General features: G+C 43.8%; 1 protein-coding gene and 10 non-coding genes across 11 annotated transcripts; 9 read left to right on the top strand and 2 right to left on the bottom strand.

Moving 5' to 3' along the window:
* The first annotated feature begins 2,099 nt into the window (after nucleotides 1-2,099).
* LOC137101994 (U6 spliceosomal RNA) lies at nucleotides 2,100-2,205 on the top strand. The gene has a single exon (XR_010911152.1). It is a non-coding gene; the product is annotated as a U6 spliceosomal RNA (small nuclear RNA).
* A 611-nt stretch (nucleotides 2,206-2,816) lies between these two features.
* Nucleotides 2,817-2,922, top strand: LOC137101992 (U6 spliceosomal RNA). The gene has a single exon (XR_010911150.1). It is a non-coding gene; the product is annotated as a U6 spliceosomal RNA (small nuclear RNA).
* Nucleotides 2,923-3,533: 611 nt separating this feature from the next.
* LOC137101991 (U6 spliceosomal RNA) lies at nucleotides 3,534-3,639 on the top strand. Its single transcript, XR_010911149.1, has one exon. It is a non-coding gene; the product is annotated as a U6 spliceosomal RNA (small nuclear RNA).
* An 880-nt stretch (nucleotides 3,640-4,519) lies between these two features.
* LOC137101996 (U6 spliceosomal RNA) lies at nucleotides 4,520-4,625 on the top strand. The gene has a single exon (XR_010911154.1). It is a non-coding gene; the product is annotated as a U6 spliceosomal RNA (small nuclear RNA).
* A 611-nt stretch (nucleotides 4,626-5,236) lies between these two features.
* LOC137101990 (U6 spliceosomal RNA) lies at nucleotides 5,237-5,342 on the top strand. The gene has a single exon (XR_010911148.1). It is a non-coding gene; the product is annotated as a U6 spliceosomal RNA (small nuclear RNA).
* Nucleotides 5,343-5,953: 611 nt separating this feature from the next.
* Nucleotides 5,954-6,059, top strand: LOC137101989 (U6 spliceosomal RNA). The gene has a single exon (XR_010911147.1). It is a non-coding gene; the product is annotated as a U6 spliceosomal RNA (small nuclear RNA).
* Nucleotides 6,060-6,939: 880 nt separating this feature from the next.
* LOC137101995 (U6 spliceosomal RNA) lies at nucleotides 6,940-7,045 on the top strand. The gene has a single exon (XR_010911153.1). It is a non-coding gene; the product is annotated as a U6 spliceosomal RNA (small nuclear RNA).
* A 611-nt stretch (nucleotides 7,046-7,656) lies between these two features.
* Nucleotides 7,657-7,762, top strand: LOC137101988 (U6 spliceosomal RNA). The gene has a single exon (XR_010911146.1). It is a non-coding gene; the product is annotated as a U6 spliceosomal RNA (small nuclear RNA).
* A 473-nt stretch (nucleotides 7,763-8,235) lies between these two features.
* Nucleotides 8,236-8,341, bottom strand: LOC137101987 (U6 spliceosomal RNA). The gene has a single exon (XR_010911145.1). It is a non-coding gene; the product is annotated as a U6 spliceosomal RNA (small nuclear RNA).
* Nucleotides 8,342-8,952: 611 nt separating this feature from the next.
* On the bottom strand, nucleotides 8,953-9,058 carry LOC137101993 (U6 spliceosomal RNA). The gene has a single exon (XR_010911151.1). It is a non-coding gene; the product is annotated as a U6 spliceosomal RNA (small nuclear RNA).
* A 7,110-nt stretch (nucleotides 9,059-16,168) lies between these two features.
* Nucleotides 16,169-22,659, top strand: slc3a2b (solute carrier family 3 member 2b). Its single transcript, XM_067480536.1, has 8 exons — nucleotides 16,169-16,645; nucleotides 17,193-17,383; nucleotides 18,582-18,755; nucleotides 18,874-18,971; nucleotides 19,232-19,374; nucleotides 19,914-20,229; nucleotides 20,453-20,512; nucleotides 21,411-22,659. Exons 1-8 carry the CDS (start codon nucleotides 16,308-16,310, stop codon nucleotides 21,756-21,758), a joined length of 1,668 nt encoding a protein of 555 aa, XP_067336637.1. The 5' UTR covers nucleotides 16,169-16,307; the 3' UTR covers nucleotides 21,759-22,659.
* Nucleotides 22,660-23,032: the final 373 nt, after the last annotated feature.

Below are 23,032 nucleotides of genomic sequence, written 5' to 3'. Positions count from 1 at the left end.
CGGTGGAAACCGTGGATATTAAACACAAAACCCACCAGGAAAAAAAATCAAATCAAATAAAATCCGGAAGCTTTTTTGAGGGCGGCTGTGATTCGCGCCAAGACTCATGGGTATTGTAGTAAGTAAATGAGTCGCTGTCCACTCTGGAGGACCGCTGTCCTGCCCACTACTGATCAACTGCATAAGGTGTGTTTTGGTCGTCACGACCTGGAAGACACTAAACTGTCAAGACAAAGAAATAGTTCACGCGTATTTTCTGTTTTTCCTAATGATTTAGTACATTCTCTAAGCAAGAATAATAAATGATAGAACCTTTTTCTTTTATCGCTACATTTCATTACGTTACGTTCACGTTAAGACTCACTGAGTAAATGCAGAAACGTCCAATTAACATGAGCATATTATTGTCATTTGAATAATGCTGAGCCGTTTATTCTGCTATTTACAGGACACAGGAAGTCGTGGTTTCATGTATGAACTACAGCTGGACGTATTATATATAAACACAGTATATATATTTGTACACTCTACAGAAGTTTGGGATTAGAAGAAGTAACTTTATTCTCATAAGGAGCCATGAAATCTCGCGCATGGCTCTGACTGAACTGCCCTAACTCACCTCAACATCAAAAGGAATGTTTTTTCTATCTGACGCATGGATGTGCTGTTCTGATTCTGATTCTATAGCAGGTTAGCAGGTACAAGTTAATATACCATTTACGACTCGAACTTTAATTTACTGTGTTACTCCTTTGAGCATTTATTATTGTTAATCTAATATGACAGTATCGTGCTGCTACTTTCTTAGTACACTCTAGAAAGACACTGTGCCTTGTTACTAACACGTGCTGTCAGTTGTTGAACTGGATCTCACTTCCTTTTAGACCATGAAAGTAATACACTTCATCTAATCCTACCTGGGGATTTGTCGGCTCACAAAACATGAACTTTTATTCAAATCAAATATCATTAGAATCTGAATTTTGTAGTCCCAATTTAAAAAAAGAGGGGAGGGGAGGGGACTATGTTTGAGAGTTTGAGATATTTTGTTGAAATAAATTAGGTTTTATTCATGGAATGCGGTATAACGATATTTGTATTTTCTTTTGCACCGAACGGTAAACGGATTAGGAGCCGGATACCTGTTAATGGCTCATCAGTTGACATCAGTCCCGTCTAAATGTGAGTAAAACCAATGATGGTTCAGCTTTGGTGTCTGCGGCGACAGGCTGACACCTGCTGCTGAGCGTGAGGAACTGCAGCTCAAATGTAGAACAGAGAAAGAAGCAGCAGGAAGCAGGAGGACAGTTGGTCTTTTCCTTTTCTGGCTGTAGTCAGCACAGCCAAGGCAAGAGCTGCCTCACTAAAGTGAGTCAAAGGACTCTGATGAGAAGCTGCTGCGGCTGTGAAATGCTGCTGGTTTCTCTATCCTGGTCCCACATGAGACCAGCAGAGAGACGTTCACATCTTCACAGCGAGAATCCATAATGTGGTCACGCTGTGCGTGTAATCACACATTTAGTTCTGTCCACAGACGGTAACAGTCATAATGTGATTTCTCCTGATTGCTCCTCTGTCCTCCCAGGCCCAGTCTGAAGAGACCCTGGTCTGTCTCATGTCCAAACTGCTGATCATCACCCATTAGGGAGGAGGTCAGCCGAGTGATCCCACACTGCAGCCTGTGTGTGTTCCTCCCTCAGCCCTCAGCCTGTCCTCTGCCCCCCCTCTGTCGCTGTGTGTGTGTCAGCAGCTGCAGGGCCTCTGGGAGGAATGCAGGGGGAGGAGCTGTGAGTACAGCTTTTGTTCTTTGTCCAATCCTCAGTGCCTGACGTACAGGCTATTTGCATAAAATTCCCATCAGCCCCCTTGCTCCTCAGCTCCTCGCTGCTTATGGGAACAGGACCGAGCCAATCCGGGTCAGGGCGGGTCACTTGTGGGCCACTGTTGCTCACTGTGGGTCTCTGCACATCTCCCAGGTGTGTGTACGCAGACCTCTCTGCCCTGAATGAGGCTCAAAAAGCTGCTGAAAGCCGTCACCATGAGTCATGAGCGTGGTGCCTCGGTGCCCTCTAAATACAAACCAGTGACGTAGAACAGTTGTGTTACTTCGGTAGCACATATACTAAAATTGGAACGATACAGAGAAGATTAGCATGGCCCCTGCGCAAGGATGACACGCAAATTCGTGAAGCGTTTCTCATTTTGTTTTTACCTATCAACGGAAAGTAACACACACACACACAGACCAGCAGTGGACTCACACAGCGACCTAAAAGCCTGGTTTCCACCTGTGAGAAACTAAAGAAAACCACGACAAATACTCGTAGGTCACACCTACAATAATCTAGCGACATTCAGGAGCAAACAGCTGCAGTTTGAAAAGCTCTAAATGCACTTTAGTCTGGATCTGGATAAACACACGCTCTTTTTGTGTTAAACCGCTTTAGTGCGCTCTCCACTGCTCACGCTTTTCGCGCGGCCTTACGTCACATGACCAGCGCTCATCTAATCGTTTGAGCCGGGATCGAGGTCTCAGGGCTCTACTCATGTTGTCTGTATTTCAAAAATACTAAAGTGTAGTGTATGTTCACTTGGGAAACGTAGTGGATAATGCAAAAAAACTGGGTTTCCATGATTTTCTTTAGTTTGTCACAGTTGTCTGTTCAGTTTGTTTAACATGTTAAATGTTAAATCCTGCTCTAATCTTCCCAACAAAACCTTCTCGCAGCTTTGGTATCTGGAATCATTCGTCACCATGAGTCAGGAGCGTGGTGCCTCGGTGCCCTCTAAATACAAACCAGTGACGTAGAACAGTTGTGTTACTTCGGTAGCACATATACTAAAATTGGAACGATACAGAGAAGATTAGCATGGCCCCTGCGCAAGGATGACACGCAAATTCGTGAAGCGTTCCTCATTTTGTTTTTACCTATCAACGGAAAGTAACACACACACACACAGACCAGCAGTGGACTCACACAGCGACCTAAAAGCCTGGTTTCCACCTGTGAGAAACTAAAGAAAACCACGACAAATACTCGTAGGTCACACCTACAATAATCTAGCGACATTCAGGAGCAAACAGCTGCAGTTTGAAAAGCTCTAAATGCACTTTAGTCTGGATCTGGATAAACACACGCTCTTTTTGTGTTAAACCGCTTTAGTGCGCTCTCCACTGCTCACGCTTTTCGCGCGGCCTTACGTCACATGACCAGCGCTCATCTAATCGTTTGAGCCGGGATCGAGGTCTCAGGGCTCTACTCATGTTGTCTGTATTTCAAAAATACTAAAGTGTAGTGTATGTTCACTTGGGAAACGTAGTGGATAATGCAAAAAAACTGGGTTTCCATGATTTTCTTTAGTTTGTCACAGTTGTCTGTTCAGTTTGTTTAACATGTTAAATGTTAAATCCTGCTCTAATCTTCCCAACAAAACCTTCTCGCAGCTTTGGTATCTGGAATCATTCGTCACCATGAGTCAGGAGCGTGGTGCCTCGGTGCCCTCTAAATACAAACCAGTGACGTAGAACAGTTGTGTTACTTCGGTAGCACATATACTAAAATTGGAACGATACAGAGAAGATTAGCATGGCCCCTGCGCAAGGATGACACGCAAATTCGTGAAGCGTTCCTCATTTTGTTTTTACCTATCAACGGAAAGTAACACACACACACACAGACCAGCAGTGGACTCACACAGCGACCTAAAAGCCTGGTTTCCACCTGTGAGAAACTAAAGAAAACCACGACAAATACTCGTAGGTCACACCTACAATAATCTAGCGACATTCAGGAGCAAACAGCTGCAGTTTGAAAAGCTCTAAATGCACTTTAGTCTGGATCTGGATAAACACACGCTCTTTTTGTGTTAAACCGCTTCAGTGCTCACGCTTTTCGCGCGGGCTTACGTCACATGAACGGCGCTCATCTAATAACTTTAGCCGGGATCGAGGTCTCAGGGCTCTACTCATGTTGTCTGTATTTCATAAATACTAAAGTGTAGTGTACGTTCACTTGGGAAACGTAGTGGATAATGCAAAAAACTGGTTTTCCATGATTTTCTTTAGTTTGTCACAGTTGTCCGTTCAGTTTGTGCCTACAAATGCTGGGACAGTGTTTACAAGGCCACATTCACATACGTGCACTGACAGCTCGTCCACGTCCAAGTTCCCCATGTTCAAAAAACGGAATTCCACCATCTTCAAAGATTCAAAATTCAAGATTCAAAGTGTTTATTGTCATATGCACAGACAGAAAGCATGTTTCCCTGCACAATGAAATGTGCCTACATTCAATGTGCCTACATCTGACGCAACGTAATAAATACATTTTCATGTTTCATGAAGCAAATAAAAAGTGTAGTTTGTGTGTTTTGCTTTGAAACCCAAATGTTAAATCCTGCTCTAATCTTCCCAACAGAACCTTCTCGCAGCTTTGGTATCTGGAATCATTCGTCACCATGAGTCAGGAGCGTGGTGCCTCAGTGCCCTGTAAATACAAACCAGCTGTACGGAAAAGTTGTGTTGCTTCGGTAGCACATATACTAAAATTGGAACGATACAGAGAAGATTAGCATGGCCCCTGCGCAAGGATGACACGCAAATTCGTGAAGCGTTCCTCATTTTGTTTTTACCTATCAACGGAAAGTAACACACACACACACAGACCAGCAGTGGACTCACACAGCGACCTAAAAGCCTGGTTTCCACCTGTGAGAAACTAAAGAAAACCACGACAAATACTCGTAGGTCACACCTACAATAATCTAGCGACATTCAGGAGCAAACAGCTGCAGTTTGAAAAGCTCTAAATGCACTTTAGTCTGGATCTGGATAAACACACGCTCTTTTTGTGTTAAACCGCTTTAGTGCGCTCTCCACTGCTCACGCTTTTCGCGCGGCCTTACGTCACATGACCAGCGCTCATCCAATCGTGTGAGCCGGGATCGAGATCTCAGGGCTCTACTCATGTTGTCTGTATTTCAAAAATACTAAAGTGTAGTGTACGTTCACTTGGGAAACGTAGTGGATAATGCAAAAAAACTGGGTTTCCATGATTTTCTTTAGTTTGTCACAGTTGTCTGTTCAGTTTGTTTAACATGTTAAATGTTAAATCCTGCTCTAATCTTCCCAACAAAACCTTCTCGCAGCTTTGGTATCTGGAATCATTCGTCACCATGAGTCAGGAGCGTGGTGCCTCGGTGCCCTCTAAATACAAACCAGTGACATGGAACAGTTGTGTTACTTCGGTAGCACATATACTAAAATTGGAACGATACAGAGAAGATTAGCATGGCCCCTGCGCAAGGATGACACGCAAATTCGTGAAGCGTTCCTCATTTTGTTTTTACCTATCAACGGAAAGTAACACACACACACACAGACCAGCAGTGGACTCACACAGCGACCTAAAAGCCTGGTTTCCACCTGTGAGAAACTAAAGAAAACCACGACAAATACTCGTAGGTCACACCTACAATAATCTAGCGACATTCAGGAGCAAACAGCTGCAGTTTGAAAAGCTCTAAATGCACTTTAGTCTGGATCTGGATAAACACACGCTCTTTTTGTGTTAAACCGCTTTAGTGCGCTCTCCACTGCTCACGCTTTTCGCGCGGCCTTACGTCACATGACCAGCGCTCATCTAATCGTTTGAGCCGGGATCGAGGTCTCAGGGCTCTACTCATGTTGTCTGTATTTCAAAAATACTAAAGTGTAGTGTATGTTCACTTGGGAAACGTAGTGGATAATGCAAAAAAACTGGGTTTCCATGATTTTCTTTAGTTTGTCACAGTTGTCTGTTCAGTTTGTTTAACATGTTAAATGTTAAATCCTGCTCTAATCTTCCCAACAAAACCTTCTCGCAGCTTTGGTATCTGGAATCATTCGTCACCATGAGTCAGGAGCGTGGTGCCTCGGTGCCCTCTAAATACAAACCAGTGACGTAGAACAGTTGTGTTACTTCGGTAGCACATATACTAAAATTGGAACGATACAGAGAAGATTAGCATGGCCCCTGCGCAAGGATGACACGCAAATTCGTGAAGCGTTCCTCATTTTGTTTTTACCTATCAACGGAAAGTAACACACACACACACAGACCAGCAGTGGACTCACACAGCGACCTAAAAGCCTGGTTTCCACCTGTGAGAAACTAAAGAAAACCACGACAAATACTCGTAGGTCACACCTACAATAATCTAGCGACATTCAGGAGCAAACAGCTGCAGTTTGAAAAGCTCTAAATGCACTTTAGTCTGGATCTGGATAAACACACGCTCTTTTTGTGTTAAACCGCTTCAGTGCTCACGCTTTTCGCGCGGGCTTACGTCACATGAACGGCGCTCATCTAATAACTTTAGCCGGGATCGAGGTCTCAGGGCTCTACTCATGTTGTCTGTATTTCATAAATACTAAAGTGTAGTGTACGTTCACTTGGGAAACGTAGTGGATAATGCAAAAAACTGGTTTTCCATGATTTTCTTTAGTTTGTCACAGTTGTCCGTTCAGTTTGTGCCTACAAATGCTGGGACAGTGTTTACAAGGCCACATTCACATACGTGCACTGACAGCTCGTCCACGTCCAAGTTCCCCATGTTCAAAAAACGGAATTCCACCATCTTCAAAGATTCAAAATTCAAGATTCAAAGTGTTTATTGTCATATGCACAGACAGAAAGCATGTTTCCCTGCACAATGAAATGTGCCTACATTCAATGTGCCTACATCTGACGCAACGTAATAAATACATTTTCATGTTTCATGAAGCAAATAAAAAGTGTAGTTTGTGTGTTTTGCTTTGAAACCCAAATGTTAAATCCTGCTCTAATCTTCCCAACAGAACCTTCTCGCAGCTTTGGTATCTGGAATCATTCGTCACCATGAGTCAGGAGCGTGGTGCCTCAGTGCCCTGTAAATACAAACCAGCTGTACGGAAAAGTTGTGTTGCTTCGGTAGCACATATACTAAAATTGGAACGATACAGAGAAGATTAGCATGGCCCCTGCGCAAGGATGACACGCAAATTCGTGAAGCGTTCCTCATTTTGTTTTTACCTATCAACGGAAAGTAACACACACACACACAGACCAGCAGTGGACTCACACAGCGACCTAAAAGCCTGGTTTCCACCTGTGAGAAACTAAAGAAAACCACGACAAATACTCGTAGGTCACACCTACAATAATCTAGCGACATTCAGGAGCAAACAGCTGCAGTTTGAAAAGCTCTAAATGCACTTTAGTCTGGATCTGGATAAACACACGCTCTTTTTGTGTTAAACCGCTTTAGTGCGCTCTCCACTGCTCACGCTTTTCGCGCGGCCTTACGTCACATGACCAGCGCTCATCCAATCGTGTGAGCCGGGATCGAGATCTCAGGGCTCTACTCATGTTGTCTGTATTTCAAAAATACTAAAGTGTAGTGTACGTTCACTTGGGAAACGTAGTGGATAATGCAAAAAAACTGGGTTTCCATGATTTTCTTTAGTTTGTCACAGTTGTCTGTTCAGTTTGTTTAACATGTTAAATGTTAAATCCTGCTCTAATCTTCCCAACAAAACCTTCTCGCAGCTTTGGTATCTGGAATCATTCGTCACCATGAGTCAGGAGCGTGGTGCCTCGGTGCCCTCTAAATACAAACCAGTGACATGGAACAGTTGTGTTACTTCGGTAGCACATATACTAAAATTGGAACGATACAGAGAAGATTAGCATGGCCCCTGCGCAAGGATGACACGCAAATTCGTGAAGCGTTCCTCATTTTGTTTTTACCTATCAACGGAAAGTAACAAACACAGGAAGGAAACAAAAATGAGGATCGCTTTTTTTGCATTATCCACTACGTTTCCCAAGTGAACATACACTACACTTTAGTATTTTTGAAATACAGACAACATGAGTAGAGCCCTGAGACCTCGATCCCGGCTCAAACGATTAGATGAGCGCTGGTCATGTGACGTAAGGCCGCGCGAAAAGCGTGAGCAGTGGAGAGCGCACTAAAGCGGTTTAACACAAAAAGAGCGTGTGTTTATCCAGATCCAGACTAAAGTGCATTTAGAGCTTTTCAAACTGCAGCTGTTTGCTCCTGAATGTCGCTAGATTATTGTAGGTGTGACCTACGAGTATTTGTCGTGGTTTTCTTTAGTTTCTCACAGGTGGAAACCAGGCTTTTAGGTCGCTGTGTGAGTCCACTGCTGGTCTGTGTGTGTGTGTGTTACTTTCCGTTGATAGGTAAAAACAAAATGAGGAACGCTTCACGAATTTGCGTGTCATCCTTGCGCAGGGGCCATGCTAATCTTCTCTGTATCGTTCCAATTTTAGTATATGTGCTACCGAAGTAACACAACTGTTCTACGTCACTGGTTTGTATTTAGAGGGCACCGAGGCACCACGCTCCTGACTCATGGTGACGAATGATTCCAGATACCAAAGCTGCGAGAAGGTTTTGTTGGGAAGATTAGAGCAGGATTTAACATTTAACATGTTAAACAAACTGAACAGACAACTGTGACAAACTAAAGAAAATCATGGAAACCCAGTTTTTTTGCATTATCCACTACGTTTCCCAAGTGAACATACACTACACTTTAGTATTTTTGAAATACAGACAACATGAGTAGAGCCCTGAGACCTCGATCCCGGCTCAAACGATTAGATGAGCGCTGGTCATGTGACGTAAGGCCGCGCGAAAAGCGTGAGCAGTGGAGAGCGCACTAAAGCGGTTTAACACAAAAAGAGCGTGTGTTTATCCAGATCCAGACTAAAGTGCATTTAGAGCTTTTCAAACTGCAGCTGTTTGCTCCTGAATGTCGCTAGATTATTGTAGGTGTGACCTACGAGTATTTGTCGTGGTTTTCTTTAGTTTCTCACAGGTGGAAACCAGGCTTTTAGGTCGCTGTGTGAGTCCACTGCTGGTCTGTGTGTGTGTGTGTTACTTTCCGTTGATAGGTAAAAACAAAATGAGAAACGCTTCACGAATTTGCGTGTCATCCTTGCGCAGGGGCCATGCTAATCTTCTCTGTATCGTTCCAATTTTAGTATATGTGCTACCGAAGTAACACAACTGTTCTACGTCACTGGTTTGTATTTAGAGGGCACCGAGGCACCACGCTCATGACTCATGGTGACGGCTTTCAGCAGCTTTTTGAGCCTCATTCAGGGCAGAGAGGTCTGCGTACACACACCTGGGAGATGTGCAGAGACCCACAGTGAGCAACAGTGGCCCACAAGTGACCCGCCCTGACCCGGATTGGCTCGGTCCTGTTCCCATAAGCAGCGAGGAGCTGAGGAGCAAGGGGGCTGATGGGAATTTTATGCAAATAGCCTGTACGTCAGGCACTGAGGATTGGACAAAGAACAAAAGCTGTACTCACAGCTCCTCCCCCTGCATTCCTCCCAGAGGCCCTGCAGCTGCTGACACACACACAGCGACAGAGGGGGGGCAGAGGACAGGCTGAGGGCTGAGGGAGGAACACACACAGGCTGCAGTGTGGGATCACTCGGCTGACCTCCTCCCTAATGGGTGATGATCAGCAGTTTGGACATGAGACAGACCAGGGTCTCTTCAGACTGGGCCTGGGAGGACAGAGGAGCAATCAGGAGAAATCACATTATGACTGTTACCGTCTGTGGACAGAACTAAATGTGTGATTACACGCACAGCGTGACCACATTATGGATTCTCGCTGTGAAGATGTGAACGTCTCTCTGCTGGTCTCATGTGGGACCAGGATAGAGAAACCAGCAGCATTTCACAGCCGCAGCAGCTTCTCATCAGAGTCCTTTGACTCACTTTAGTGAGGCAGCTCTTGCCTTGGCTGTGCTGACTACAGCCAGAAAAGGAAAAGACCAACTGTCCTCCTGCTTCCTGCTGCTTCTTTCTCTGTTCTACATTTGAGCTGCAGTTCCTCACGCTCAGCAGCAGGTGTCAGCCTGTCGCCGCAGACACCAAAGCTGAACCATCATTGGTTTTACTCACATTTAGACGGGACTGATGTCAACTGATGAGCCATTAACAGGTATCCGGCTCCTAATCCGTTTACCGTTCGGTGCAAAAGAAAATACAAATATCGTTATACCGCATTCCATGAATAAAACCTAATTTATTTCAACAAAATATCTCAAACTCTCAAACATAGTCCCCTCCCCTCCCCTCTTTTTTTAAATTGGGACTACAAAATTCAGATTCTAATGATATTTGATTTGAATAAAAGTTCATGTTTTGTGAGCCGACAAATCCCCAGGTAGGATTAGATGAAGTGTATTACTTTCATGGTCTAAAAGGAAGTGAGATCCAGTTCAACAACTGACAGCACGTGTTAGTAACAAGGCACAGTGTCTTTCTAGAGTGTACTAAGAAAGTAGCAGCACGATACTGTCATATTAGATTAACAATAATAAATGCTCAAAGGAGTAACACAGTAAATTAAAGTTCGAGTCGTAAATGGTATATTAACTTGTACCTACTACCCTGCTATAGAATCAGAATCAGAACAGCACATCCATGCGTCAGCAGGTTTTTGTTTGTGCTCTTCGTGGATTCACCTGAAGTGGTCTAAACAGGTCTCTATTATTTACAGGTCGTGACTCCTCTTACATTTATGTCACCCTTTGTCAGATTTCTGCTGTATATGATAAATTAATGTGAGCTGTGAAAAGATGACCCTGTTTAAAGCCTGTAGAGGCAGGACTACATTCTGTGCTGTTATCAGTCTCCTCCCACTGTAGCTGCTCCACCTACAGCTCCTCCCTGTGTGTAGACATGGTGTTACACTGACCCACACTCGTTTTTTCATTCTCGATTCCTCATTTGATGCTGTCACCACAACTTCATGAAGCATTAATGATGTAACTCTGTGCCACTGTTTTAATGTGTGCTGTTACCAAAGTGCAGAAAATAATTATGGAGTTTCGCATTTTGCTGATCGCTGACTGATGCTATTTCTGCTTAAAACAGAACTGAATGGTGCATAAACACACAGAACGTTTTTAAGCATCTTCCCTCTGAAAGACCAAACTCTGATTAGCTGGAATCATTTTATATGAAACTCCCACAGCAGTACAGCTGTGCCATGGTAAACTTTATTGAGGATGGAAGGTTTTTCTGGCCATCAATAAAACATGCTGTTCTGCAATAATGATCAGTTTTGACTCAGAGGTATGTCAATATGTTTATGAAGTGTTTCTAATGTTTTGTCCTCAACATTTATAAATAGAAGCACAATCACAGTAATACATCTGTAAGTACAACCTGTTTATCTGACTTTGTGACTGATCTATGGTCAAGGGCAAAAAGTGACCTGGGAGTATTTGTTTCAGAAGCCCACAGAGCAATGGTTTCATTACAATAACATTTAATTGCAGTATTTTGCAATATACTAGTTGTTCGGCTTAGAGACAGTGGCACTGAAGAAAAGACGGGAAGCAGAGCTGGAGGTAGCAGATCTTAAGATGTTGAGAGACTCTGAATATTTCAACCCCTGATGTTACCGCTTATGTTGGACAGGGACCACCGTGCCTGCCTGCTAGTCCTCCACCGGGACAGGTCCTCTGGGTCCCACTCAAAGATGCAGCTAGACAGATGCCGCATGAAGTCTGGGTAGAGAGGGTGGCTCTTTGAGGTCACACCTGCTGCCAATCTGTCGAGGAAACTCCTGATGTCCAGTCTTACCAACATCTGTGGCCACATGGGGAACAGAGCAGCTGCTGAGTGTCCTCTGTCCCAAATGCAGCAATATCTGTCCAGGTAGAGAACCAGTGGAGGATCCTTTCCAGCCCCCCCGGTATCGCTCCTGCAGACCCTTGGACATGTCCTGCAGGCCAAAGCCCTCGGTCTGTGTCAGGACGGACACCAGAACTAACCCAGCTCGTTCCCCACGCTGCTCATGCAGTGAGCAGTACCAGCATCAGCTCCGGCCAGTTTTGTCGTCACCTGCATATGACAGGTGATAACAGTTCACAGACCTCACAGGGTCAAAGAGCCAAACCAGGAAAACCACACATACAACAGTGTTTCCATTACACAGCAGGAGCCTGTAGCTGTGGCCCTGTTTACGATCAGAACCCAACTCTGAGTCTCTGTGGTTTAAAGTGTTCACTCCTGTTTCTGCTTTGTACTTTGACTTAGTGTTTAAAGATCAGCTTCTGCTGCTTTATACACAGCTTTAGAAACTTACAGCTGATACCTACTGAACCTTAATGCTGAAGAGGTAACAGAACTGTAGTGTTTCACCTAGTTGAGCTTCAGCAGCTGTGCGACAGAAACGGCTTAGTTAAAGTAGATATGGACTTATGAACAGACAGTAGCAGCCACAGTGAGCAGCAGCCATGAGGACACATCTCTCACACATGCACAATATTCCTGAAATTCTACAGACTTTATCCGGAGGTTGTGTATGTGAGGGTGCAAGTGCCTGAGTGAGACACTTCAGTGCTCTAAATAAAATACTGTGTCCCACAGTTTAAATTTTCTATCATGTTGGGCCTCCTGTGCACACTCAGCCCCACTAAACTCAAGCAAGGTTTCTCCTGTGAGACACTTCTGACTCTGACGATCCCCCGCTGTGTGTTACATGTGTGAAACGACAACTCTGGGTAAGGTACATAGCTGATTTCTCCTGACATTGTCTGCAGTTTATATTTAAAAGAGGCTTTACGTTGATCTGCGGTGCAGTGGAAAAACTGCTTGCTGCTGTTTATTGTGAGGTTTGATGCCACTAACAGTTACATTATCATTACACAAGACACATTATGTCATGTTTTAACATCATTATCAGGATGAAAGATAAGAGATGAAAGATAACTCACACACTTACTATTTTAATACCAGACTAGAGTTAAATGTTCTCACCTTCTTGCTTGAGGTCATGTTAAGGAGGGAGCCAAAAGTGGAAGTCACCTTCGCCCTCAGCTCATCAATCCTACTAAAGGACTCCTTGACATAGGCAGCCAACAGCCACATGGTGGTGGGCACCGGCTGCAGCTTTGGCAGAGGAGGGAGTGGGAGCGGATCCACTTCTGGCACCTCAAACCTGCTGCAGGTGAGTAGGTAGTGAGTGGCTCTCATCATCCACTCTGCCGTGTGCTGCTCCACCAGGAAGGAGTGAAGGCGATGGACGCTGCCGCCGTCCATCATCAGAGCCAGTAGTTTCTTATTACAGGAAAGCCTGCAGCACAAAGCAATTCTCCAGATAAACACCCACTTTGAGGCGTATCTGAAACCTACTAAAAATCAGCGTCACACCAGGCTGCACGTGCAGTATATTTACTTGTACGACATCACTACAGGGAACAGCTGCTGGTGGTGGAGGCCTAGTTGTTTCCTTACACCTTCTGACCAACCGGCAAGCTTCTTCCTACAGCTCCTGTGGAGAAAATGATTTTTAAAAACTGTGTTCGTGTTGTTCCTGCAGAAAAATTTTTACTTTCCACAAAAAGAGTTAATAAAACTGCAATCGTTTTTAAGCAGTCTAAGCCCTGAAAAGCGTCACCAGTACCTGCACTCTAGGTATTCTGTGGCCACGTAGTACCATCCATCAGTGTCCAGAACTTTACGGACGGTTCTGTAGATGCAGCAGCCCATTAGTTTAAGTCCACAGTCAGGACACCTGAGGAGGTACTGCCACATCCAGTAAGGGGCCCAGAGGAAGAACGGAAGCTGGAAAAAGGCGTAAGGGCTTGAAGGACACTGATAGTAATTCAGCTGTGGACCAGGTGGGTGGTACCACAGCTGGAGGTCCAGAGAGAGGACTGGCCTCCCTGTCTGGTCCCTCACAAAGAGGACCTTGCTGACCCACTTCTGCTGCTCTGGAGGTAAAGTCTTCCTCCAGGGTTTAGGCAGAAGGAGCCACAACAACAACAAGCAGCTTCAGAAACGCACGAGACCGATTAGTTAATGTTTAGGAGAAAATTACAAACTTCTGCTTGAGCAGCAGGAGCATGAGAAGGAGATTCTGTGAACAATCGGGAGACACGATTAAACTTCTCAAAAGTTTCATGATCGTTCAACATTTCTCATTTCTTATTTAGCCAATTTCCTGAGTCCAGGTTTCATGTAGGGCCTGTAGCCCAACTGAGAAAACTCTTTCTTGAATGACAAGGCACGAGCTGTAATTGTCTGAAAGACATGTTTTTGGAAAAATTTAGTTTTCTTATTATGGCTCTGTTATAATTTCATAATTATTTGAGTTCATACAACTGTTAGAAATGTATTATTTAAAACGGTCTTTATGTGAGATGCTAAACTAATGTTTGGACGAAAGTTTAATTGACTCGTGAAAGTTTTTATTTTGATGGATGGGTCATCTAACTAGAGTTGGTGAGGGGCATCACTGTGGCATTATGGGTCGAGGTCAACATGGATACAGAAGAAAGATACACAGCCCCAAAGTGACCTTATACTGCACTTGGTTCAAGAGGCGCACACGCTAACTGTGCTCTATTTAAGTTGATGTGCTTTAGTACGGACACTAGCCTGAGAGATTTTGACTTTGACTGGAAAACTCTGCTGAGTCTGCAGCTTTATTACTCACATTCTTTCTGTTTCTCTCATTTTTTAAATCTGGAAACGTCAGTGTTATATAGTCTGTATTGTTTGAAGGCTATTGACAACATATGTAACTCACTGGTTTTGTGTTGTGCATGTGGGTGACACAGGGTAAAGGCTGATTGTACTGAGTTGGCTGAAGTAAGTAAGCAAAGAGGCTGAAGGGAGTGATCCAGCCCGACAGTGGAGCCGGGAAGCCCACCCCATGACGATACTGGGAACTTTGTCCTGATGAAATGTCTGAGTGAACATTTGGCTCACTGACCCCCTTCTGCTGAACTCATCCTATACATGAGATGGAAACACTGGTGTTGTTTTAGGGTTTACAACAGTTCCTGTGTCAGGAAGCTCAGGACTGAGTGGTTTCAGTGTCAGCAGCACATCCACATCCAGACTGGGTTTTATCTGCAGCAAACATGGAGAAAATACAGGAAGCTAAACTGGATCTGCTGTGCTTATTTTATCCTTTTTAATTTAATACATTTTTAATAATGTATTATTTATGCTGATGGCTAAAGTCTCATTGTGCATTAAAAACTGGACCAATCCGGTAATGCGGCCTTCAGGTGCACTCTGAAAATTGAAATATCAGTCTAGACACTAGACTGCAGCAGCCACTCACTGGACAGTGATAATAAAATAAAATATTACAATGATGTATATAATAATAAAACTATTTGTTCCAACATGTTTGCATATTTTCAACACAGTAATATTTGAGATATGTATATCTGCATCTTTACAAATAACGGTTCTGGTAGAGTTTGAACTCCACAGCCCAAATGAAGATTAAAGAATGATCAAAATAAATAATCGGTATTTAGATTATAATATGTTTATTTCAGAGATTAAGGAAAAATCAGTTTAAGAATTGTTAAGAATTCGAGTTTAATAATTCTTAATTGAGTGAAAACTACGAGATCAGTTAAAATCAGTTTATCAATCAATGCTTTTAAATGATAATTTATTTGCCATCACATTAGATGAATGTAGACAACTTTGCCAATACATAAAAGAACTAAGGAGCATCAGTAAAGTCACGATTTGACTGTTTTCACGATCTGTCATTGTGGAGTAAAGATACACGTAAGAAGTAGACAAGTCTCTAAAATAGGTTTTATTTATGTTTTGCAGTTATTTTAACATCCAAATCAAAACTGTTCTCGTGATCTGTACACGTGTGGTTCTGATGTTACACTATATTGCCAAAAGTATTCGCTCACCCATCCAAATAAATGAATTCAGGTGCACAAAGCAAGGTGCATAAAGACATGGATGAGTGAGTTTGGTGTGGAAGAACTTGACTGGCCTGCACAGAGTCCTGACCTCAACCCGATAGAAACCTTTGGGATGAATTAGAGCGAAGACTGCGAGCACTGTGTATTATGTATTTCATAAACACACTCCTAAACCTCGTGGAAAGCCTTCCCAGGAGAGTGGGTGGGCTGATGTCATATTAAACCCTATGGATTAAGAATGGGATGTCACTAAAGTTCATATGGGTCTAAAGGCAGGTGAGCGAATACTTTTAGCAATATAGTGTATTTTTCCTCAGAACGAAATAACTTTCTAACTCTTTAGGAAACACAGCTCGGACTGGTGCTGGGGGATATCCTTGTTTCCGACAGCACATGAAAGCAGCATTAGCGCAGTGCAGCAGACTGACGGACAGAGAGACACACGGTCCACAGACACCCATCACGGACGCATCTGTGATTCATACAGACTCTGCCGGTATAATATAATTGTCGGTAAATTAACGGCTCATGAACACGGAGGAAACGAACGTGGAGCCTGAGCATGAGGCTAAGACCAAAGATGCTCCAGAACCGAAGGATGCGGAGGATCCGGTTCAGGTCGCAGCTGATGCTGACGCGACGGAGGCCGATGTGAGCGAGGCAGACCTGGACCAGGATGAGCAGGAGAAGCAGCCGATGACCGGCGGAGGAGACCGGGCCGAGGACGCTCCGTCTGCCGATGGAGAGGCGGTGTTGTCGGGGGAGAAAAACGGCTCCGTGAAGCTGAAGATCCCGGAGGAGGTGGAGGAGGTCAAATTCATGGGGCTAACCAAGGAGGAGCTGCTGAGGGTGGCGGGGACCCCGGGGTGAGGAGGAGCACACAGTAGATTTACTGTAGTAAATTTAGAGTATGTTTATCATTTTACTTCAGTGCAGGTTTGGATCAGCAGGGTGCGGCTCTGATGCCTTCAGACAACATAAAGACAGTCAGATGATGTGTACATGAGTACATGTAGGAGTACTGTAGGAGTACTGTAGGAGTACTGTAGGAGTACTTCCTTTGTGTATGACGCCTATAATTTACATGGAAAAAACGGAAAACCACTAGAACTTTTCAAATTGCTCTTAATATTAATGAGATGGACAGAGAATTGGACGTGTAACAGTCCCTGGTTCCAGTGGAATGGAACCTTTGGACATTTTAACGGGGGCTGTGTTTCAGGTGAAAACAATCAGCGACACTGTTGGAAACAGGAGCAGTTTTAGATGCCAAATGTAGCCTGGTTTGACTTAAGAAAACTACTTGTAGTTGGACACTTTGTAAAAATTGTAATGTCATCTGGATGGCAACATCTTGGAACATCTGATTTTGTAGTTTGAGGCAGTGTTGTGATGTCTGTCTTGTTCTCTCAGCTGGGTCCGGACCCGCTGGGCACTGCTGGTGGTGTTCTGGCTCGGCTGGTTGGGGATGTTGGTCGGAGCTGTCTTCATCATCCTGCAGGCTCCTCGCTGCAGAGATCTTCCCCCCACCAACTGGTGGAATAACGGCCTGCTGTACCAGATCGGACATGTCCAGGCCTTCACCGACACCCACAACCTGAAGGGTGAGAAATGGCATCTCTAGATTTATCTGTACGATTCTCGAAAAATAACAACCTAAACTGATAATTTTGCTCCGAAAGAAGCAGCTTCCTTGTTTTATTTTGAACACGCAGAGCTGAGTTTAGCTTCTGTTTGCTTAGGACATTTAGAAAAACAGTTTTCTGTCTTGGTGTTTAGAGAAATGAGGAAGAACTGCAGTTCTGGACGGTAACAGATAAAACAACAATCTCTTAAGCAAATTTCAGCAGGGACAGAGAAGAGGAAGCAGCAGGGAATCTGACCAATTTGGTTTTTTATTGTGACCAGAGCAGAACTACACAACAAATTACAGGATTACAGGAATTACAGTTTTCTTTCAGCACGTGATAGTTGTTATTAACTAGTGATGGGCGATACCAGTGATTTCAGATTCGATCCGACACCAAGTAATACCTTGGCTAGTATCGCGATATCGATCCGATCCGATATCCAGAGTGTTATGTTAATTCTGTCATCTGATCACGATGAAACACGATCACGTGAGCCCTTACAGGGAATAATTAAAAACATTAAAACGACAGCTAAATCATTGTTCAACCTATTGGCATTTTTAACATTTTCATTATTTTAAATAAAACGTATTAACGTTCTGACTTATCTCCATGACAACAGCATGACACTTTCTTTATCAGGTGAACAGTTTATGTCACCTTATATCCATGACTCGCCCTCATCTACATGTATGTCTTATATACCCATCTGTATTTCCTTCCCTTTGCTTAAAACCAATTATGGATTAGACACACTTTGCCTATTTCTACAATTCTCTTGAAACAGAAAGTTCGTAGCGAAATAGTCCGTGAATAAATATGATACATTTCGGTCCGAAATGCTGCCTGTGTTTGGAGGCGGAGCCGCCAGCCGGCCGAGCACGTGTCGAAGAAGTTTAGTTGAAGATTGTGGCTCATGGGGCGGATCGGCGGAAGGAAAAGTAGTTCCTATGCGGTGCATCACAAATAATATACAAATTGATGTAGAAGGAGCAGAAAACATTCGGATATGACTGCAGAGAAAATAAACAGAATATATCGATATTTTAAAATTGGCCGTCAAAATCGAAATATCGATATTTTGGTATCGATCCGCCCATCACTATTATTAACTAGCATCCCTCCACCTTTACAACCAGCAGTCATCCTCACGACACTGCATGTCCTGCAGGTCTGGAGCAGAAGATGGATGGCCTGTCTCAGCTGAAGGTCAAAGGTCTGGTGGTTGGACCAATCCACGTCGCTCCACCTGACGAAGCTGCGAATCTAAGGTTTGAGGAGATTTCCCCTGAGGCTGGAAACCTGGAGCAGTTCAGAGGTCTGATGCAGACTGCTCACAGGAAGGGTGAGGAAACATTTCCACGTGTGAGATTAACCTGAAGTTACAGAGATCAGGAGACACCCTGATCAAACATTTCAGAATGAAATCTGTTTATGAAGCGATCGACCTCTCACCTGTGCAGGTATTTCTGTGGTTCTGGACCTGACTCCAAACTACCAAGGATCATCTGGACCCTGGTTCGCCAACATCAGTGTGAGGAACGTAGCAGAGAGACTGAAGGTGAGCATCAATGTACAGGACACACTCAGCTGGTAGAGAATGAGACAAACTGCTGCACTTTGTGTCAAATATCGATGTTTATAGTTTTTAGATTCAGTGTGATTTATACAGGAGAAACCTCCAGAAATTGGCTTAGAAATCAGAAACAGACACTTTTTAACATTCCCGAGAATGTTTCAGAAATGACATTAGGTCCGAGGGAAACTTCTAGAATGATTCTTGGTCACAGCTGCGTCTAACATCTGTTGGTTTCTCCTCAGTCTGCTCTGGTGTTCTGGCTGAACGAAGGCGTGGACGGTGTCCAGCTGTCCGGGGTGGAGCATGTAGCCAGCATGGTGCCATCTCTGTGGAGCGACATCCGAGCCATCGTCCAGAACAACACGGACGAGCGACCCAACAAGAGGTCAGAGAGAAGGGCCCATTTAACTTGCACACAAAGCAGATTACAACACAATTTTTGTTGGGATCATTCCAAAGCTGCTGTTCAGTTGGAGTTTCCAGAGCTTCCAACAAGTCCAGTAGCCACTGAACAGCCCCTTTGGGAACACATGTTCAAGTTTCATACTAGTGTATCTAAAATCCTGCTTTTCTCCAAAGGACAAAGCCTCCACTTTCAGCCTCTTCTTTCAGGTTGATTATCTGTTCATATGCTAAAGTCCAGATGAGAGAAAACCTTCATGTTTTTAACTTTGCTTTTGTAAGTGTGTTTGCATCCATAACACTTCAACTTCTAATGGGAAAGTTTGGCTCACACAGCTGCAGGTGTACATTCCCTAAGCTGTCAGGCTGCTCACACGCTGCCTGACATTAATGATGACAGTTGTAGGGCTCCTACAACCTACAACCTGAATACCTGCAGACACTGCTCAGGGCTGGAAAAACATGGGCCCACTCTAAACATTATTATTTTATTTACACTCAATAACTTTCTGTGTTTTCCAGGGTCCTGATGGGCGTCACTGAGCGCTCCTCGGCTGAAGAAGTGTCCTCCCTCCTCTCGTCCTCTGGTGTCGACCTGTTGATATCTAGAGTCCTCTGCTTTAGAGACATGGAGGCCACGGAGCGTGCTCGGTCCATCCAGCTCTTGTATTCCTCCCACAGTCAGACTAAGTTGGTATGGAGCCTGCGGGGGTGGGCCGAGGGTCACCTGGCGTCACTGGTGGGTCTGGCTCAGGTCAAACTGCACCAATTACTGCTGTTTACGCTGCCCGGGACGCCAGTCTTCAACTATGGAGACGAGATCGGACTGATGGACGAGGTGAGGACAGAGTCTGTCACAGTGTCTTTCTTAACATCAGCAGCAGGTGACACAGGGTTTTCTAATCCTGCAGTGTGGGTACAGCATAGTGTATGCACTCAGGAATGTGGTAAAGTTTAGTACGGTGCAGTAACATTAGTACTAACATCAGTATCTCAGGTAAAATTATGACTCGCTTTTTTTTTATCTTTTCGATGTTGACATTTTATCATCTTTGTTACAGGGAACTAAGTTTCCTCAGATGCTGTGGGACTTGGATGAGAAGGTTAATGATACTCTGCAGGTACAAATAGTGTGTTTTCTACAACTGTTTACTGCAACTGAGCCGATCAACTGATCAAAACAGAAGAACATGTAAAACTGACTGCAAATGATAAAAAAGCCAAGAAGTATCCATGCTTAGAAATGCAGTACTGGTATTAAGAAATACAGTAAAACAGCAGAAATGGTATTAGTAGAAGTAGACCCAGTAGTAGTATTAGTACAAGTTCTAATGGTTTAAGTGGTGTTGTTGTACAACTAGTATCATCAGTAATAGTTCCAGCAGCTTCTGAAGTTGTGGTAAAAGCAGGAAAGAATTAGTATTTTTCATAGTTGTAGTAGTACCAACAAAGACAGTAACAGTACAAACAGTAATACTAGTTCTTGTAGTAATGGTGGTTTAAGTCATACTATTGTACTGCCAGTATCAGTAATAACAGTAACAGCAGCCCTTGTACTAGTAGAAACAGTAAGAAATATAGAAGTATTTGTAGTAGTAGTAGGCTCTACTAACAGTGGTGATAGTACCAAAAGTATTAGTATTTGTCACAACAACGTCAGTTAAAGTAGTAGTAGCAGTAGTTTGAGGAGGCATATGGGTAGAAACAGTGACAAAGACAGTAGTATTAGTAGTACTAGCAACACTAGCAGAGCAGGAGAACATCAGTAGTAGTGTTAGTAAAATAACTAATACTAGTTATAGTAATTAAATTAGTAGTCAGAGTGCGAGGTTCAGCAATACTACAACAGTAGCAGGGATAAAAACAATTGACAACAATTGTGTGCATGTGTGTGCTCTGTGTGTACAGGAGTACACAGTTGTTGTAATACAGTGAGCAGCAGTTACAGTACTATCATCAGTAATAGCACCGCGTTATAATGAGTACTGTGCCCTGATGTTGTCCTCTCTCTGTGTACAGGAGGACAGGGCTGAGCGTCTGTCCTGTCGCAGTTTTTTCCGCGGTCTGAGTGAGCTGCGAGGTAAAGAGCGCTCCCTGCTGTTCGGAGATTTCGTCCTTCTCTCTAACTCCTCCTCATCACTGGCGTACCTGAGGGTCTGGGATCAGAGCGAGCGCTACCTGGCTGCCTTCAACTGGGCCGACGAGTCAGACGTGCTGCAGCTGAGCGGCGCGATGCTGCCCCGACAGGCAACCGTGGTCCTCAGCACCAACAGCAGTGCCCTGCCTGCAGACAGCAGCGTGGACCTGACGAACCTGCGGCTCGGCCCTGGGCAGGCCACACTCCTCAGGTTTCCCTACACTGGATAGAAACAGAGCCAAGACTCTGTTTAACATGCTGCCTGTTGTCACCTCTAGTTATAAAATATTGTTAAAGCCTCGTTCAGACAGGATCCACATCACAGGGCAGAATTTGACTGATCTGTAAAGTAGATTCAAAGGTGAAGAGAGAAAATCTGTAGACAGAGATATAAACACTAAATGAATGTCCTGTGAGATGAAGATGTTCATAAACCCAATTAGAAATGAGGGAAAAAGATGCCACATATTTTCATTTACAATCGTTTAAGTTTTCTCCAGTGTCACATTACTCCTGTCATAGTTTGTACATCCATGAGCTCATTACAAACATGAGTTGATCACAGATAAATCAGCTAATTTTAATGGGCACAATTGAAATAAAGAGAAAATGCAGGCTAAGGAAACACATGGTACTATCCAAAGGTTTAATCATGTCAACTGGACTTTTTTCTGCTTGGTTGGAAACATTTTGCTGTTCATTCTTCAGTCTGAGGGAAAGTTGCCTCATTTGTTTCTCAACCCACCACAGAATGTTGGAAGAAGACTTCACACATCCACCAAGGAGGCCACACATAACGGCCCCATCCAAGGGAATTAAGGGTGTTTAGAGTCATAAACATTACATCTCTGCTCCGCCCTGCTCTCACCTCCCCTATTATCCACCTAGCGAGTCTGTTCAGGCTGTGAGAAACTTTCTATTCCAAACATATGGATGTAAATGATGGGAGGAGCAGGAAACATGAGCTCCTGGTTGAGAAGAGCAGGTGGTGTTAAGGTCATCACTCCTTATCCAGTCTGAAAGTGGCTTTAATGGCTTTTGTTCTTTCATGTTACCAGTTTCTTATTGTGTGATACACTCACTCTGTGTGTTGTGCAGTCTGTGAAGCCAAAAATAAAACTGAAGAATAAGCATTTTTTTCTTATTATAGATTTACAGTCGACATGCTTTAAATGTTGTAACTTTTATTGCAGAGGAGATATTTACTACTGCAGACAGTTTGGTAGATGTTAGCCAAAAACTGAAGCATATTGTAAGTTGTAAATAAAACAGGAGCTCTTGAAAATAAGAAGTATTCAGCAGAGACTTTTTCCTTCATAATAATAATAGCTTTATTTATAAAGCACTTATCAAACAAAGTGCTGTACAAAGGGAAAAAAAGAAAAATAAAGATCATTAAATAAAATCACGTTACGGGGCGGCTATAGCTCAGTTGGTAAAGGCAGTTGCTTACGGACCACAGGGTGAGTGGTTTGATCCCCAGCCCTGGCTATATGTCGAAGTG

Source organism: Channa argus, chromosome 16, assembly GCF_033026475.1.
Source record: "Channa argus isolate prfri chromosome 16, Channa argus male v1.0, whole genome shotgun sequence".
NCBI lineage: Eukaryota > Metazoa > Chordata > Actinopteri > Anabantiformes > Channidae > Channa > Channa argus.
The sequence above is the reverse complement of the archived record's forward strand: the minus strand, read 5'-3'. Positions and strand labels throughout refer to the sequence as shown.